The 19656-nt window shown below is 35.9% G+C and overlaps 1 protein-coding gene across 4 annotated transcripts in view; it reads left to right on the top strand.

Moving 5' to 3' along the window:
* Window positions 1–18704, top strand: part of RTTN (rotatin) — an 80185-nt gene extending 61481 nt beyond the window's left edge. For 3 of the 4 annotated variants that reach the window (XM_032121069.1, XM_032121062.1, XM_032121087.1), the window contains 9 exons: window positions 1998–2103; window positions 5407–5501; window positions 9149–9226; window positions 10715–10841; window positions 12617–12816; window positions 14652–14919; window positions 16158–16261; window positions 16610–16679; window positions 18242–18704. In XM_032121069.1, coding sequence (XP_031976960.1) covers window positions 1998–2103; window positions 5407–5501; window positions 9149–9226; window positions 10715–10841; window positions 12617–12816; window positions 14652–14919; window positions 16158–16261; window positions 16610–16679; window positions 18242–18324 — 1131 coding nt within the window. In that variant the 3' untranslated portion in view covers window positions 18325–18704. Of the gene's footprint in view, window positions 1–1997; window positions 2104–5406; window positions 5502–9148; window positions 9227–10714; window positions 10842–12616; window positions 12817–14651; window positions 14920–16157; window positions 16262–16609; window positions 16680–18241 lie in introns of those variants that run through there. The other variant, XM_032121078.1, reaches the window with a different exon arrangement.
* The last annotated feature ends 952 nt before the right edge of the window (window positions 18705–19656 follow it).

Genomic DNA, 19656 nt, shown 5'->3' on the forward strand with positions numbered 1-19656 from the left:
GATTTTGGCCCTAGATATAAAACTTACAGTGTTTAAGAAAGGCTGTGATTTCCCCTTCAGCTAACTCACAGTAGGTGCAGACTAACAAAGCTGGGTCTGCTTTGGATTTATGGGACATCTTAAATTTATTGTACAGCATAATTTCAAAAAGGAATCAAGTGTCTGTTCTGATTTTAATGCTTTTATAGTACTTTAAAACTATAGAATCTGTTGGCACACGGCATTATAAATTTATAGAGTTTTTCCTGTTCAACCAGTAGTTAATCATTAATTAATTCTTAATTACTTGTGTCCCCTGTGCTTGACGTAAATTTTCTTTTTTTACTGTGAACTGTAATTCTTGATTGCAGAGTAAGAAAAAATGCATAAAAGAGCATACTTCAAGAAAGAATGAAATTTTGCTAGTGTTCAAGATAAAATTTAGAAAATAGTAAGATGAAATTAAAACTTTGGAAAAAGATACAGGTATAGGACAACTCACTTTAATTATTGGATCAGTTCTAGTCTGCCACATAATACTTACAGGAAAATACCCAAGAGGTTGATAGGGAAATATGGTTTTTATTACTAAAATATTCCATGAATGTTAAGAAAAAGTAAAAACAGCTAGCAATTTAATAGAGCAAAAGCCTTTGAGTAGATAAATCACAAAACCCACATCTTAGGCTATGCAGGATTGCTGGAACGCAACAATTTTTTCTTTCCTGGCTTGTGTAAATTAGTTTAAACTTTAAGCTTTCTATACTTTTAAGTGTTCAAACATCTAAATTCTTTAATTTGAAATGAAACCATCACAGAAAACCAGTTAATTTACTTCGAACATTCATGTGTTGCTGTTAGATTTGAGATACCACACCAGATCTAATAAAAACAGTTGTAGTCTAAATGTAAATTTCTTTTTTGTTGATTATAAACACAGAATGCAGTCCATGCTTCGGTGATTTGATTTGGTGCCAGTTGTCTTTATCAATGAGGTGTTGGGATTTTGTCTAGTTATTAACTTAGTAGCCCTTATTCCTTGACCTTTTCACTACTGGTTACAGTGAACACTTCAATAAATGAAGACCTTAGAGCGTACATCAATATTTTATTGCATATGAAAATTTGAAAAAATTTTTAGGCCATTAATATATGGTGTATGTAGAGTTAAAATCTCTGAGGTCCTATGGATGGGTACTCCTGAGATTTCTGTCTAAAGTATTAAGATTTTCTTAAGATGTTGTATTTTTGGCTAACTTTAAAATATGTTTTTCTTTTTACTGTGATCCAGCAACTGTTCTTATTTTCCTATATTTTTGTCATTGCAATGGATGCTGTTTTCTGTTATTCTGGATGTCAGAACTGGCATGGTATTTTAGGGAAAATTGCTAGATAGACAAAACTCTCTAGTGGATAATCTTTGAAGCACAGACTGCTCTTTGTCTTTCAATTATCTTGTTATATGACTCCAAATAAATATTCCTTTGAAAGCACAGGGATTATACTTAGGTTATTAGAAATGTGGTGATGCTCACAAAGGCCTCACAAAAATAAGACAAGCTACCGTTTTTCACTGGTTAGAAGAGTATCTAAAATAATTACCAGTGATTTTTTTTTTTTAATGGAATTTCACTATATTTAATGTCTCTTCATCATCATTGTGTTGAAGGAGCAAATTATCTGCAATACCAAGCCTATTCCTGAATATTAGGAAAAGTATGGAATTCCAGGATTTGGAATCTAGGCCTTAGAAATGTAGAATGTTAAGAAAAGAGTAAGAGGAGTGGGATTATGAGCAAAAGGAGAAAGATTTAATTTAAAAAATAAAATTAGTTACAAAAAATAATGAAACACTTTAATGCAGACTGACTATAAACATGAATATAGAGAGGGAGAAATCTATATAGGAATACAGTGATAAATCATCCAAATGAAAATATAGACTCTATTTATAGCTATGAATACCACTTTTAATATGATCACTTTTTCATTTCAGTAATGAAATTGCATTTTTTTAGGTCTGTGAAAGAAAATCTTCAAAGGATGTGCTGAAAGAAGTTGCTACAAATGCACTGCTGTCTCTGTTAGCTGTCAGTAAAAATGCCCAGAAATGTGCTTTGAAAGGTGAGCATTTCAAAATGTACATTAAATGATTTATGAATCAAATGCTTGCAGGTGTTTCACATATTACCTTTAAATTGTAATTTTTTTTTTCCAAGCAGAAGACCTGGGTTTCAGTGGCAGGGCTTTTTTCAGATTTTCACTAAGAAATCTTGTTAATAATGAAAGTTTTCCACTGCAGATGAAATATTATGTTGTAGCCAGTTTAAAACCCTGTGGTGAAGTCACAGCTCTGTGTTGGAGTAAGAGGAGACCTGTTAGCTTTTACTACTAATGGCATATTCATCCATTAGAAACTGGAGGTTTTTCACTGGCAGTATCTTCCAATACTTTTGTAGGTGAAAGTATGCCCTGTGTTTTCAGTTCTGGCTGTACCTGGACAAGAGAATTCTTTTTCTCAGCTTTGTTCTTCCCTGACTCTGTTTCTTCGGTCCCATTTTCCAGGTTAAGTAAGATCTTCTTCCCTTTACAGTAGTAAACCAACTTCTAATCAAAGGCTTTTTGTGCCCTCTAGAACACAGGGGAGAGTGGTGAGTTTGCATTTCTCACGTATCATGCATTTCATACCTTTTGATCAGTCCAAGTGCACTTTGTCTTGGGTGCTTTCCTGTAACTTACATCTCTCAGTTGTTTTTTCCACTTTTTAAACCTACACTACACTGAAATAGATAGCTTAGACAGATCTGCCCAGTGTCTGATCTCTATAGTAGGAGAAAACTCACCTTCAAGTCTTATGCTTTCCATTCTTTCCCAGTGTATTGGTTCGGTACTCAGCCCTTCTTCTGTTCTTCTGTTGATGACCTACTAGATCGTCTAAAATCTTGCTTCCTGTGAAGGCACTTCCACTGCAGGAAGTGCATCATTCTGTGCTAGAGCAGCTTTCAAGTCATCCTTGTTGTGCAACACAGATCTTAGAAAAGGGGAAGAGGACTTTTTGGATTCAAAGCAGTGTTCTAAAGACACCTGTGGTTCTAATATCACCTGTTCAGCTCTTAAGGACTGCTTTAAATTAAAAATGCAAAGTTCTGCACCGCAAAAGGTACAAGCCCTTATAGCAGTAGAGGCTGACTGGAGAGCTGAAAAGGGCCTGGTAGGCAGCAAGCTGAATGTGAGAAGACTAACAGCATCCTGGGCTGTATTAACAGGAACACAGCCATTAGATCACGGGGAAAAGATTCTTTCCTCTAGTTACCACTTGTTAGACTAAATCTAGACTAGTGCATCCAGTTTTTGCCCAGTACAGAAAATGTCAACAAACTGGAGCAAGTTCACCAGAGGGCCATAAGGGTGGTTATGTTCACTTGTCCTTTGAGAAGGGGCCAAGGGAACTGACTTATGTTCAACCTGAAGAAAAGCAGGTTTTGGGAGGACAAGTCTTCTTGTACCTACGAGATTTTGAAGAAGTCAGTGACAGGTTTGTTACAGCAGTGCATGGTATAGGAGGGTGGAAAATAATGGGCATAAATTGAAACATGAGAGTCAAACTGCCTGTAAATAAACATTTACTCTTCGAAGGCAGTAAAGCAGTGTCAGACATAGTGTGCTGCCTCTGTCTTTGGACATTCTCAAGACCCAGCTGGATAAAGCTACAGGCAAACTCTGCCTGCTTAGGGCTTACTCTGCTTTGAGCAGGAGGTTGGGTATATGACCTCTGGAGGCCTCTTCCAACTTGTATTATCCCATTATCATGGAATCATAGAATGCATTGGAACGGGCCTTTAAACCTTTAGCCTAAAGGCTACCCCCCCTGCAATAATCAGGGACAACTTCATCAGGTCACTCAGAGCCCTATCCAACCTGACTTTAGATGTTTCCAGGGGTGGGGGATCCACCACCTCTCTGGACAATGTGTTCCAGTGTAAAAAATTTCTTCCTCATATCTAGTCTGAATTTGTCCTCTTTTAGTTTAAAACCATTACCCCTTGTCCTATTGCAGTAGGTCCTGCTGGAAAATTTGTCCCCGTCTTTCTTGAGCTCCTTTTAAGTGGAAGGCTGCAACCAGGTCTTCCTGAAGCATTCTCTTCTCCAGGCTGAACAATCCCAACTCGCTCAGCCTGTCCTCACAGATGTATTAGATCCCTCTCAGTATTACTGTGATCTGCCTCTGGACTCGCTCCAACAGGTCTTTTCTGTGCTGAGGACTCCAGAGCTGGATGCAGTGCTCCAGGTGGGGTCTCACCAGAGCAGAGCAGAGGGCAGAATCTCCTCCCTCCTGCTGGCCACACTGCTTTGGATGTAGTCCATGATGCACTTGGCCTGTTCTAGACAGTGAGTGCACATTGCCAGGCCATGTCCAGCCTTTCATTCACCAGCACCCTAATTACATCTTGACAGAGCTGTTCTCAATCCTTTTATCCCCCAGGATTGCCCCAACCCTAGTGTAGCACCTTTCACGTGACCTTGTTGAGCATCATGAGGTCCATCTGGACCTTGAGCTTGTCCCGGTCCCTCTGGGTGGCATCCAATACCTCAGGCTTGTCAATTGCACTGCTCAGTTTGGTGTCACCTGCAAACTTGCTGTGGGTGCACTCCATCCCAGTATGTTATTGATGAAGACATTAAACAGTACTGGTCCCAATATGGATCCCTGAGGGACACCACTTGTCACCAGTGTCCATCTGGATATTCATCCATTGACTGCTACCCTCTAGGTGTGACCATCTAACCAATTCCTCATCCACCATCCAGTCGACCTGTCAATTACATAACTCTCCAATTTGGAAGGATGTTGTAGAGGACCACGTCAAAACCCTTACAGAAGTCCAGACAGATGATATCTGTAGCTCTTACCTTATCCGCTTACGTAGTCACTCCATCACCTTATAGTGACTTAAAGACTCTAGATCCAAAGAAAAGAGCCTAACTCAACATTTTGCACTTTTAAGTCATGTGAATCGTTCCTTTCCTTTGTCTCACCATGGATGCAGCAAATTGGCTGTTCTTAGGGAAAGATTGGGTAATATAAATGGATAACCTCTTGAAGTTTCACGCTTCTAAGCAGCATTGTTGAAGATATCCTGAAGAATTATGAGTTGTTATCCTCTCCACCCAGATCATCTTCCCCTCTCAATCTTACCAGTCCTCTCTTTGGGCATTCCGCTCATGGGACTTTGTTGCAAGAGGACTCAAATGTATTCTTGCTTCTTGAGAGCATTCAACTAGATGGCACTTCATCTCAGAAACCGTTTGTTATTTCCTGATATCAAGAAGATAACAAGATCATTGCCAGAAAGGTATTTTGTTTTTTAATAAAGTATTTTTGATTGTGAATGTAATTATAAAGTGTTACTGGTTTTTGTCTTTCAGCTGACCTGATAGACAGCTGTATAGAAAACATGAAGCACATTCACGCGCAGCTGAATTTGGTTTCCCTAAAGCCTGGGAAAGCACAGAGAAAAAAGGTAGCTATAAAAACCAAAACATTGATAGCATAAGGCACTTCCCAGCTATCTTTTTGTTTGTTTGCTGTCTTGAGGCAGATACTGCTCGTATCTGTCATGAATGAGACAAAGTAAATGACAACTTGTAGTGGATCCAGATACTGGAGCTTTTGTAAGATTCAATGATTTTAGAGCTTTTACCAACTTAGTTATCTCACATGCTCTCCCACCCAGAGGTCTCACTAGGTCTCAGCTACCTTTTCCAATGTCAGGCAGAAAATCACATCAGTTCATACTTTGCAGCTTCTCAGTCTTGGTGTTCACTGGACAAAGCCCCTGGACATGTCCTGGTGTTTTTCTCCATGCATCTCTCTGGTCCTCAGGATCTTCTCCCATTTGCCAGGTTGTTCCTCCAGCCAAGATCTTCACATTCTTCTTTTGGGCCTGTTTTTTTCTGTCAGGGACCATCTCTTTTCAGGAAACCTTTTTGCCACTAACTTTTCTTTCCAGAACTCCAAGCTTCTGTTTGCCTAAACCCAATAGTCTACATGCTAAGTACAGCACATGATCAGCCTCTGAATTACTGGTTCTGTCTGATGTCTTTTCATTAATTGGAGGATTCAGGACTTCCCACTTTTAGTCCAGGTTATCAGAATTAGCAACTAGTCCATCCTGCCTGAAAGCAGTAAATAGCAGGCTTCTGATTGAGAGTTCAGAATTCACTTTCAGACATTCACTCATGTACACATCTCATCCTTTAGTAATCTGTTATGCTTGTAATTTATGATATTTTGTCTTATAGCATTATCAGAGTACTGTTTTCAAACTTAGTTGGACTTTCAGTCTTGACTTCATGGCCCTATCTAATCCAACTAATTTTTTCCATCTTGTTTCCACAATAATATTTTTTGTTTTTCTTAAGTTGTTTTTTTTCAGTGTCATTCAACCAGCTGTTTTGATTTTGTCTATTCCTGTATCAGTCAATCTCCCTCCCATCCCAAAACCAGTTCCAGTCTGCTTATGCATGTAAATCACAGTTTTTTTACTCTCCTGTTATCTGGCTTTCAGTTCTATTTTTTTTTTCTGGTCTCCTTCAAACTTGGTCTGGACATCACAGTTTCTTGTCATCAGACTCAGCTGTCCCTGGTTTTTTAACTTCCTGTCAGTTTTGGGGTTTTTTTAACCTCGTACTTGGGGTCCTTCCACTCCCTGCACTCTCAGTTTCTTCTCTCCAGTCACAATTTATTTATTTAGCCTTTTTTTTTTCAACCTCCCTTCCAGTTCTTCCAGATTCTCATGTCACCCAAATCTTCTTTACCACATTTAGATATAAATTATGTCTTACCATCATACAACAGTTTCATAAGATTTTTGTTGCAATCTGCTTGTTTTCTACCACTTTCATCTAAGAGAATTAATAAAATACAGGCAGTAACCTCTGCTGTCAAGTTTGATATCTTGTCCACTCCCACATAAAGCAGAAATTGCAGAAAACATCTTCCTGTAGGGCATTTCTGCATTGCTTCAGCAAAACAGTATTTTTCTCTGAGGTTTTGGTACAGACATTACCCTTGATTTGTGAGAGTATGGAACTCTGTTTTATAACAATGAGCTCTTAAAAAAATTTGAGTTTGACCCTGACATTTGAAGACTGTCATATTTTTTGTTGAGATCTCCTAAACACATTCATTTTCCATTTCAATGCTTGGAGGCTGAAAGGTGTCCTGCCCTGGATATGTTCTGTAAGGTTGAAGTCAGCTGGTTCTTTGTAGTTTTTGGGTTGAGGAGGAATTTAAAACTTGAAAGAAGTTGGAGGAAAGGGGCCTCTGAGAAAGTTCAGAAAACTGATTATGTTTAACTGAAAATTCTTTGAAAGATTTGCAAAAGACTTTGTGGCAGATTTCTTTGCTGAGCTGGGGCTGTAGGTTGCTGCATCATATGTAAGTGTGCTGTTCATCATATGTGGTACACAATGACAGTTTCATGTGGGGGACACTGAGACATTGCTTTCGTAGTAGATTTAGCTGATCATTCACAAAACCGCCCCCTTCGCCCACTTCAACCATAACTCTCAAAGGAAAGCTATGGCAGCTTCTTTTCTTTTTCCCTTTTTCTGCCTCTTTTTTTTTAATTGTTTGGAGAAATGTGTTTGACCTAGCTTCATTCTGCAACTGATGTGTTTTACTTGATATTCCTTTTCTTTGATAATAATTAGTGTGATGCTAATAAAGAGCATGAAAAGTATTTACAAGTAGCCAGGCTTTCAGAAAAACACGTCAAAATAGTATCTTAGTAAAAAATCAAGATATCCTAAAAAAAAAAAAATAGAAACAGGGCTATCAATGCAATCCATAACTTTTTCAACCTCCTAGAAGTTTATACATTAAATATGACTTGTAGCTTGTGTCATTTTAATGCTATTTTACTTATTAACTAAATTCATACTTACAGAGTTCCTTGAAAGAACTCTTGTTTTGTCTTAAGACTCTTGTCTTAGCAATAGCATTTTATTTGGCTAAAAGTGAGACAAACCAGTTATAAAATGTAGTTGTAAAAATGACTTGTATGTTTCTTCCTGATCTACTACACCTAGCTTTCATGAACCTTTTTGCAGTAGATTGTTACTTCATCTCTAAATGTCATCAAATATATGATTTATGATATATAAGCACATTATGATTTATAAGCACACATTGTTTCCTCACCTCGTCTGAGATTAGGTATGAATCCTATTTTACATTTTTGTCCCTTTATGTTTGATAAGACAGAAATAGTCTCCTGTGGTGAACAAGCTTGTTGGAATTTCGTTGTCTTTCAGAAGTGGTTTAGTGTGTCACCCTCATAGGAGTTAGGTCAGCCATCCCTACCCTGTAGTGTCACAGCTCTGTCATGAAGATAGATTTTTTGTTTACTTGTGACTTGAATCTCAATGTAGCACCTCACTGTCCAAAGGTCTGTATTTATTTTTGTAATATTCTTACCAGGTTGGAAGTTATTTATAGCTTCTATATTTATTGTTAAGGATAGGAAATGAATACCCTGGGAATAGACGATGGATTGGTCTGACCACCTGTAGAGATCACAGAATAGTCTGAGTTGGAATGGACTCTGCAGGATCATCAAGTCCAGTTCTTAAGAGAATGGTCCATATAGAGGTCAAACTCACAACCTTGGCATTATTAGCACCATGCTCCAACCAACTGAGCTCATCTCAGGGTATGAAACTCAGAGCTAATTTCACCTTGTTTTTATCCAAGGAAGGAAAATAAATGCTTCCAGGGAGCAATTCATTTGACTTGTTTGAGATGTGTGCTTTAGGATGGGACAAATACTCAGAAAGTTCCTACCCATTCTTCAGTAGTTGTAAGAAAAATGGAGCTCAGTACTACAGATCTCTGCATTTGGTCAGATTGGTGCCCCTAGAAATAGTATCTGTGGGTTATAAAGAGAGATAAGAATGATAAGTTACTAGTTACAAATATCTTTAGTAAATGTGCTTGAAGCTAACTGAGATGAATTCTACCTGAAATCAGAAGAAAACTGTTGAGGAGATGTGACCCAAATGTTGATACCTTAGATTTGCACTTCTTCTTTTGAAATCTTTCCTCCTTGGAAAAAATTCATTCTGGTCTTATGTTGATGATCTTCAATTATTTTTCTCTGGATAGGAGGATAACCTTATTAAGGAGTTAAGGTGTTCTATGCAGCTCCTTAGAAACTGCCTCTTTCAAAATGAAGAATGCAAAGTAAGTATTCTTATACTGAAGTAATGTGAGCTCATTCAGCTACTGAAAGATACTTTTTTTTTCTACTTCGAAGTTAATTTTAGGTTGGCTAAATTTAAGTTTGATAATAATGGCAAGAAATACTTCAAATTTCATTATTATTCCCACTTCCTAAGAATATTTCATACATGTATTGGGAACTCAGTGTTCTTAGGAAACATCATCTCCCAATGGCTCCAGATGGCTGTTATCTTTTGTATCCACTTCTGCTTTGAGTAAGTCAATAATTCTAGTTTTCAAAGTATATAATATGAAAAATGGGTGTGGACAAAAGTATGGGGCCACCAGAAAGGCGCACAGAGATACACTTGAGATCTTAGAAAGTGGTTTCTTCTCCTTATTCCTCTCTACTTACTACTTTTCCCTTTCTGAAAGACAAGAAAACCCCAAAACCACCCCAACCAAACAAGCAAACCCAAACAAACATGTTTGTTAATGTTTGTTATGTTAACCAAAGCATAAATAATTCTTTTCTATTTATTTTTTCTTTATCTGAGTTAAATTGTACTAATCCTCCAAGACACAATTTTGTTTTCACCTCCATTTTTTACAAAATCATTTTTCTTGCTCAAAGTCTTGAATTTCTTCTTTTCATTTCATTCTTGGTTTTTGCTCTGTTCTTTTCAGTTTCTTTTCAACTTCAATTCTGCCTGGTTTTTTAATGGCGAAAATACTGCATTTCTTGTTTTCACTTTTTCCTGTGTTCTTTCTTTCTGATCACTGCTCTTCCTCTTTCTTATTGCTGATACCATTCACACATTTATTTCCACTTTCTCTTTCACAGTTTAATTTTTCTTGGCATTGTGTTACTTGTGCTATTTATACAACTTGGGCTGCTTTTAGCAAACACATTGGTGGAACCACAAGATTTCCTGACTTTCCAGGAGTACCCCTTTTCCAGGGCATGTATTAGCATTCTTTTTGTATGCAGAACACTTGGGGCTGAATAAGCCATCTGATTATCCCTGAAGTCCCCATAACTTGGTTGTGCCATAATCTCAGCTAAGATTGTTGTGGAATGTTTTTCTTGTTTTGATCAGGATCTGCAGGAACAATTGCTTGGAGGATTGAAAGAGTTTGCGTTGATAACTGAAGATTTCTATCATTTGCTCTGTATAAAACTGCACTCTTGTATTTCCATGCTTTTTGAGTTCCAGTAATTACTTTAGAAGGAGTTGAATAAGACTTTAGAATAGAGAGCTCTTGAATAAGAACAGTTGGAATGAATAAATCTTTACTTTTGTTTGCATGTCTTTCAGTAATTAAGATATGGCACTGTTTTTGACTGGCATAGAGTTAAATTCATTGGTGGTTGAAATCATGGTGTCAGTTCTCCATACAGTCTTTAAACCATAAAATAAGACATAAGATAAAAATATGTTTTTCTCACTCTGTATTTCATTTTCAAAGTATTGATAACATTTTAAATTCTTCCTTATGTTGTTGTAGATGGCAGTACTCAAAACTCATCTTGTTCCTGTTCTGCATTCTCTATGGCCATGGTTTTTAGCAGATGACTCCTCAATGCAAATAGCTCTGCATTTGCTTTGCGTCTACACTGCAAACTATCCTGCAGGTACTCTGTGGTGGAATACATCAAAATATTTTACCAGAAAAATTCAGACAGAAAAGCACAATAAAGGGAAAAAAAAGAATGTTTATTGCTACCATAAGAGGAAAGTGTAAAAGCTCTGGCCCATCAAAGTCTATCAAGAGTTTTGATTTTAATACATTCAAGATTTTGTTCAGATCTGGTTTCAAACTGTTGGATTTAGCAAAAGTACAATTGTACTAAAGGTTTAAATAGCATTTAATTCAAACCATTATGTTTGAAGGTTACACTGAATGTCCTGCCAAGCTGAGTAGTATATTACAGAAGTACTATTCTAGGAATTCTTTAATGGAGAACAGTGCATCAGTACTTTATATGGGTTGTACTTCAGTCCTTATTGAGAACATTCTGGTTTTGAAATAGTCAATCAAATTCAATTTTATATTAAATTTCTTCAATTTATTTATGCCTTGGAGTCAGTAGCTTGCATTTGTTTATTTTTCATAAGGAATCTCCTTTTCATTTGAGCAAACCTTTTATTTCCATTGGTAATTATCCCCACTACTAGGAGCCTGAACTTTTTTCTAGCATGGATTTGTCTCATTCCCTATCCTGGTTATTTAAATTTAGCAAATCATAAATAATAATTTACAAGTGGCTTGAAGAGACACAAAAGTGTCTGTTCCTTTCTACCTGTCAAGATACCATAAAAGAGTTAATATGGTTAAAATATGACTCTTTTTTTAAGCTAATGTGTCCAGACCTTAAATGAGCTTGCAATGGCTTGTTTTCATAAAGAATTTTTTTTCAGTATGCGCCAAAGAAAGATGTGTATTAGTCAGCTACAGAGTATAAAATAAAAATGTAGTATCCTGTCCATGTGCAAGAAATCAGGGTGAAGTTCTGATGGTCTTTCTTGTTTTTTAACTCTGAGTGACTCTAGGCTGCATTTTTATTTTCCTTGCTAATAAGAGCAAGAGCTGTCTGATCAATCATGTTTTTTCTTTCTGTTCGGAGTAGCTGGCTTATTTACCTCATTTACCTTATTTACCCAAATTTACCTACTCTGAACTGGTTAACCACTCCTCCTCAGTGTAGTCAGAGATATGCATGTAAATATTAGTTACAGTTAAACAGTGTCTCATTTTTGTTTACTTTTGCCAGGTAGGAAATTAACTGTTGTTGCTGATGGCCAGTGCCACTAAAAAAAGACATATATCTGTATTTGTGCAGAAGGCATGTATCTAGATTAGGTTGGTAACATAGTTGTCCCCTGCTGCTGTGTTAATTTAAACTTACAGCTCTGTAGCACAGGATCGTGCATTCTTCTGTTGTACAGTGTAAATGGCAGCTGCAGACAGTGCTTATATTTCTCGAAAAAATATTCTAAGAAACTTATATTAATCCTTTCAGGTTATACAGAGACCTCATTTTGTGAACCAGTTTCAGAGGATCCCTTCAGATTCAACTGCCAAATAATTGTATAATTAGATATATGTTCTGGTTTTTAAGGAGACTTTCTGAGATGGAGCAATGGCTTCTATTTAACAGCAGAATCGCCTCTTACATTTTAGAACAATAGAACAGTAGATGCCTATTCCAGTAAACTGCCACATTCAGGCACATTTCTATTCAAAGCATGTCCCATTGACTTCATTGTGGTTGAAAGAAAAGATACCTAATAAATCTTTTCAAAAGTTCCATCTCATTGTTTGAGCAGTGGCACTGCTCTTTCTGTACGTTTTTCTTTTAAATACACATCTGCATTTCTAATATGATAAATGTCTCATTGCTTTAAGGTTGTGCTTCACTTTGTTGGGCCAGTGGTGGACAATCATTACTTCCGTCTGCACGAAGTGCAGCTGGCAATTCATTAATGCATAACATCTTGAAATTGGCTTCCCATGTGTCAAATGATAACAGCCCAGTTCAGCAGGTGGTCTTTTGTCTAATATCTAACCTTGCTCTGTCTCATGACTGTAAAGGCATTATTCAGAAGGTAAGTAGATGGTAATCTTTATTTTAGCAGTTTTCTTTTTAATAAACCTCATATTTTAGTATGGAGTATCCTGTGATCGTATAGAAATGCTTCTGTGGGAGTCAAATCCATTGTGTCTTCTCAGCTGTGTTACTGTTCCCTAAGAGCAGAGTGGAATTCAGTTACATTCATAGTCTGGACAATTTTTGCTAGAGCTTTTTATAACCTCTCTGTTTCAGTGGGGTGTAGCATTTTTAATACCCATATACATTGATGGCAATCACTAGTGGATCATGAAAGTGAGTATGCTGTAGAGCAAATAGCTGCACATGAATGAACAAGAAATTCAACATTGTATAAATCATTAGGTGTGCTGTGTGAAACATAACCTTTATAAAAGTTTTAGGAAGATGTCAGTAATTGGATGTTAGATAAAAATCTATTCTTATTACACAACTGTATGTAATGTCTTTTCCTTTTTATATTTTGTATATAGAATGATCCTTACTCTGTTTTATCACATGTTCTTTGAAAAATCTATTTCCCTTAAACTTTGATCATTTCAATAAATTCGAACCTTAAGGAAAGAAGTCAGACCATGTAGAAAGTCAACTGTAGTGTGATGTGATGAGCTAACACAACAGAAATTATAAAAAGTGTGTTTGTTTCTATCATATTTTATAGTAATTTAATAATTGCAACAATTTCTTTTGATCTCCATTAATAATGTTCTGTTCTTGGATCTAATTACCCATTAGAAATGCAGGGGAAAAATAGATCTTTTTGTGCTGCTAATTATGTAAAACCTGGTCATACCGTTACAAAGTGTCTAATACTCAAACTTTTTGATAGAAACATAGAGTTTGAGATCTCTTCTGTAGTAGCTGTTATATTCTGTGAATTGTTTTTGCTTTTAGTCTCTTCAGAGTTGCACTCTAGTGTGATAGTACTTAGTCTTCCTTCTCTGTCTTGGGCTCTGCTTTCATAAGTATAAGCAATGCTGAATAACCAATTCCCTCTGTGAAAATTAAATTACCAATATTATACTCACTTGAAGAAAACTACAGTGAGTTTGTTTGCTGGGTTGCTTGCTTTCAACCAGATGCTTGTATATGTTGTCAAGATTCGGTGAGGCTGGGAATATTTAGTCAAGGACTTTTTCATCAGAGGAATTTATGTTAGAACATCTCCTTCTTGCAACAGGGAGATAGATTTTCACCTTCTCGGAGCCTTCTTAAAGTGGAGGCAAACCCTGAGATAGTGTATGTCATATCAATGCACATTTTTTTTTCTTCAAAGCTTACAAAAATAGAGGACATTCCTCTGGCTGTCAGTGAAGGGAGGAGTGGTGCTGTAGGAAACTCCTCCTTTCTTTTTATTTTTATGAGTCACTTCCAACTCGAGACATTCTATGATACCTTTAACATTTGCTAATATAATGCAATACTAAATATGGAATCAAGAATACATTATCTAAGTAGTGCATTGATTCACTTAAAATGTTCCTAGCTTATTTTTGGGTAGAAACACTAAGTGTAAAGCAAAAAGCTTATGTGGTGGGGGGAATCATCCTTTAAAGAAATATATTGTGTTGGATCAACTTCTGTGTATCTACACTGCATAAATTATTATAGAAGAAAATGTATGTTACCATATTAACTTTTTAACCAAGCAGTAGATTCTATTTCATATGTAATTTTTTTCAAAAATCCTTGAATAATAATGGGTTGCCTGTAATATGTAAATTAAACAGTAGTACTAGTGTTTGGTCAAGTATGTAGGTTGGAAGGTCAAGCAATAGTGAACAAGCCATGGAATCCTATACATTCTAAAACCCTTTTTCTTCCTTCTAACAGAGTAACTTCCTGCAGAACTTTTTATCTCTTTCATTACCAAAAGGAAGTAATAAAAATTCTAGTAATGTGTCTACTCTCTGGCTAAAGCTGCTACTGAACATATCTTTTGGAGAAGATGGACAACAGATGGTCATGAAGATAAATGGGTTTTTAGACCAGATCATTGAAATGTGTAAATACAAGCACAAGAGCAGCCAACATCTAGCACTTCTTATTCTACATAACATATGTTTTAGTCCAGCTAATAAACCAAAGATATTAGGTAATGGTAAGTATCTGAAGGGTATATTGTTCTCTTAGAATATTGTTGCTTCCAGAAGACTATATTTTCATGGCAGCTCGGGTTACTGACCAAGAACTCAGTGTTGTTTTTTAGAAGAGCATTTTTATAAAAATTATTTTTGTAGAAGTAATTACAGAACACATATTTTGGCAGAGAGACAATTACAATAATACATAATAAAAAGAAAAGCAAAGAAATAGTTCTAAAAAGAAAATCAAGATTCATTGTTAGGCAGATCATTTGGATATAGCAAGACTTTATGAATGAAAGGATTTTTGCAGTTTTCTCAAATAGTTAATTTTTCAGGGAGGATTGAAGGATTTTTTGTGTCAGTCAGTTTCAAATAACTGAAGTTCCTATCTTCGAGTTGGACAAAATGTTATTAGCTTGTGCAAATCATGAATGTTGAGACAAACTGTTCTATGTCCTGTCATGTGCAGAAAATGTTTACAATAATGATAAAGTTATGTCATGGCATATATATTTAATATAACAATGTGCTCAGAACTTTTTTCATGGTTGTTTGTAGAAGGCATGTTTCTTTCCCCCATTTAATTGCAGAGAGAATGCTCCTGTCTTTGTTATAAGTTCTCAGCAGGTTTTCCATAGTGTCCATGCTTTTTATTTTTCCTAAGATGTGGATTTACTGCCTTAATTAAATATACATTATTCAGTTACATAATCTATGAATTTTTGTTGTGAAGTGAACAAGCAAAGTTGAAGAGTCTGGCTTCAGAGCAATGCTAGAAAATTAAGGCACCTACAGTGGGGTGGCAAATATTTCTCATTGGTTGCAAATCATCTGCATAATAAGTATGAAGGAAAATAGAAACATCTTAATATCCATCGTGATGTGGCTCTAATTGTGGCTAGTGGGAGTTGTAAAACAGTTTCACAGCTTACTCAGTCCCTAAGCATAGCTGATGGCTATACATAATGTTCATGTTTTATTACTGGTGGCTTAACTTTTTTGCATTACTTATTTTTGTTTTGCTGTATTGTTTTTAACACTTCTTTCAAAGTACTGTGCTGATTTTATGAGCATATTGAAATTTAATTGATAATAAAGCTTTTGTAATTCCTCTGCCATACCCATACTTGTCATAAAAATAAGTGTACTCCAAGCATCAATCTACTGAGGCATGTAAATATATTTACATTGCTCTTGATTATATTTTCTAGATGCATTTGGTTTCATTTTTTTTTTTTATTTGTCTCATTAGATCAAGCAATTGCAATACTGTCTGCCTGTTTGGAAAGTAACAGTCCTGCTGTTCAGAGAATAGGAGCAGCTTCGCTTTGGGCTTTGCTTCACAACTATCAGAAGGTTAGTATTTGAGAAATCTGTGAAAGAACTGTAATGTTATACTTTTATGCTGTAAACAATACAGTAATCTCTAAGTAAATAATAATAAAGTTTACAGTAGTCATTCTGGTCTATTTTAATTGCATAGCTGCTGAGGCTGGGAGATTAAACAACATGGTAAAGAAGCAGCTTGTCCTTTGTCATTTGTGACTAATATAAAAGTCTGTATGATGATACAGTCATGTTAATTCTAAAAATTCCTGCGTCTCGTGCTCTGATGACTTACTGTGATTTTCTAAACTTTGGTGTTGAAGTGTGATCATGTGGGGAAGAAAGCTCATTGTGTTTTGTGTGTTTGTGTGTGTACAGGCAAAAGTGACTTTGAAGAATCCATCCATAAGGAGAAGAATAGATGAGGCTTATTCTTTAGTGAAGAAAAGTAGGTATTACTTCTACCTAATGCCAATTCTTTATTTTTCCATCATTAAATGATTTCAATTTATATCATTACAGTAAGTTTTTGTTGTGCTACAAGTTTTTGAAAGGATATTTTTGTCTCTAAAATCACAAGTTAGCAATATGGTTTATGGTTAGGCACCTTATAAATACAGATGGAGAAAAATGCCTTAAGTAAAGACCTTAGGTAATTGCCAAGGTTAGTTTTGAAGCATAGGTCTGATCATGCTTGCAACAAAAATCCTTCTTTTCACAGTACAGTTCTGTGAATCTTTAAGTCTAAAGTTAGTGATAAGAAAAATTCTTTTAGCATTGACTTTGCTTACCCATGCTCAGCCTCAGAGCTACGTAGAGAAGGTATCAGAACAGAGCATTGTTACAACATTGAAATACTGTGCCATGAGTTAGTGACATTCTGAGAGCTTGAGATTTTTGCTCAAATAACTGAACATAACTTGTTTGAATAGCTTCAGTACAATAGGTTCAGCTGAAGAACATTTAGCATTAAAGGTGTTCAGACACTGGTCTATAGCTGGAGTTTCAGTAGTTAATAATGGGTCACATCAAGTTAGTCTAATCTTGACAGGACGTGATAATGACTCATTTTAAGGTAAGGAACTTTCATATTAATTAAATTGTTCTATAGATATACTCAAATAGGTTTATTGGTTGAGGGGGTTATAATACCAGGTTTCCATAGTATTTGCATAACAGATTTGCCACAAATTTTGTCTACATTGACCATTGTTGGTATCCTAATAAGGAGGAGATGTATTTTTAATAGAACATCTCATGATAATTTTTCCTGTGTTGTCACCCAAATCCATTACTTTTGTGAATGTACTGTCATTTCAAACTCAGCCTATACTAAATCAATCATTAAACATAACAATACAACATTTCATATACTGATAATAAATAGATAAGTTTGTATTTCTCTTTATAGCAGAAGTACCACTGGTCAGAGACTTTTCAAAATACCATGTTGAATCAACAAGGTAGAAATATGCACCTTTTACATACTAGCACCTTGTAACATTAATCGCCATTTATTTGTGTACTGCTATAGAACATGAAGTCCCAGCCAGAACTATTGATTTTTAATTCAATAAACACATATCAAAGTATGGAGTATAAAAGATTTATGCAACTGTAATTGTTACATTTTACAATTGTGTAATATGTCATCAATATTGTCATTAATATATTCCTGCATTAAGGTTCTCAACTAGTCTGTGCTTGTAAAGCTTTGATCACTTAACAGTGATAATTGGTTAAAATGGTATATTGTTCTTCTGAGTACACGTGGGGGAATTTTTCGACATGGCTATTGTTATTTTACATTTCCTGCTTTGTCCTACCCAAGGAAAAAACCAAAACAGAATTTGCAACATAAAGTAGTAATATCTAATTTGCTACTCATTAATACAGAGGTTAAGGCCGTAAACCAGCATGCATTCTTCCAAGGCATTTGATGCAATCTTTGGTAATTTTATATTAAGAATCAACTAGAAATTCAAATCTTGGGATTCTTTTTCCTTTCAGGTTCTCCCCAGCCAGAAGAAAATGAACTACATGCCTACCATGTAAAATGCTTAGAGAATATAGTGCAGCTTCTTGACTGTTAATGGTCATCAGTCAACTTCTCATGTTGAAATTGAACAGCTTGTTCAGTGAGAGCCTGAAACTTGAAGAAAGCACTTCGATTCACAGATCTGTGGCAGCAGCCTATCTGCTGTGGAAGAAATTTATGAAGCCTTTGAGGAAGGAGTTCATGACTTTGAACCAAAGAAATTGCGCTATATGTGGTTCAAACTATTTGTACTGTAATCCCAATGGGAAATTATAATTATGCTACTATGTAAAGTATGTACACAGAAGAAGGAATGTACAGGGGAAAAGATTTGAAAAATAAGTAATTTTCTTAAATTATGCATTGAAATTGTTATTGTAAAGTATTAGAATTTCTGGTTTGGATTGTTCTTAATAAAGGGGTTTTTAACTGAGATCAGCATTTGCTGTGAGTGAAGTGGGATTTTTAAGATTGCAGGTGGGCACAGTGTATGCTCAGATTCAAGAACTGAAAATGTTGGCAGTTGTGGTGTGTTACACATATTAAATGCAGCAGGGTGTATGTTGTAGTTTTGAAGATTTTAGTTCAAATTGCTGCATGTTTTTTAAGATGCTAACGATTGAAAAAGAGCTCTCAATTGCTGATATTAGAGGTGACAGTTATGTTAACATAGTTTATTCAGGATATGGGGTCTGTGCATCCATTTTAGTTACGTTGCAACAATGTAGAAAATATTTAAGTCAAAGCTGTTGGTTTCTAAACACTTTGAATCTTTAGCTTGGGGCAAATTCCTCCCCTCCCTCCCCCACCAAATATTATCTGGGCCTGTGTTTTCTTTGAACAAGCACTGCTACTATGTAACTATTGTTCTTAGTTTTGTAGTATTCTATGCTGAAAGGGTAAAGATACATTGGTGTCTGAGCAGGGCAGTTTTTCTCACCGTGTGCTTCTGGAGTACCTAACAGGGTGTTTTAATTTCCCTCAACACATAAAGCTTTTATTTTGTGTCAGAGTCACATAGAAGTGAGCTAATTCAAAGCAAAACCTGAATAACATCTCTAAGAATTATAGCAAGGCCATGTCTACCTGTAATTAGTCTTTTCTTCTTAACCAGGTGATGAAAGTATTTTCTGCTGACAGAGGGGATTTTGGTTTATTTGTTTAGCAATGCTTATAAATTATGTGTGACTTGATATAATGCAGCTGACCATAAGTGTAATGCTTATGGCTGAGTTAAGTCATTACTAGAAATGTAATTATTGGTTGATCTCCCACCCCTCCACGAAACAAAGAGCAAGTATGGACCACCAAAGCTTGATCCTTTTCCACTTTTTATGTTGTGTAATTACTGTATTTTGCAAAGCGGTTGTTAAATGCCGTCATTCTC

Source organism: Corvus moneduloides, chromosome 1, assembly GCF_009650955.1.
Source record: "Corvus moneduloides isolate bCorMon1 chromosome 1, bCorMon1.pri, whole genome shotgun sequence".
Classification (NCBI taxonomy): Eukaryota; Metazoa; Chordata; class Aves; order Passeriformes; family Corvidae; genus Corvus; species Corvus moneduloides.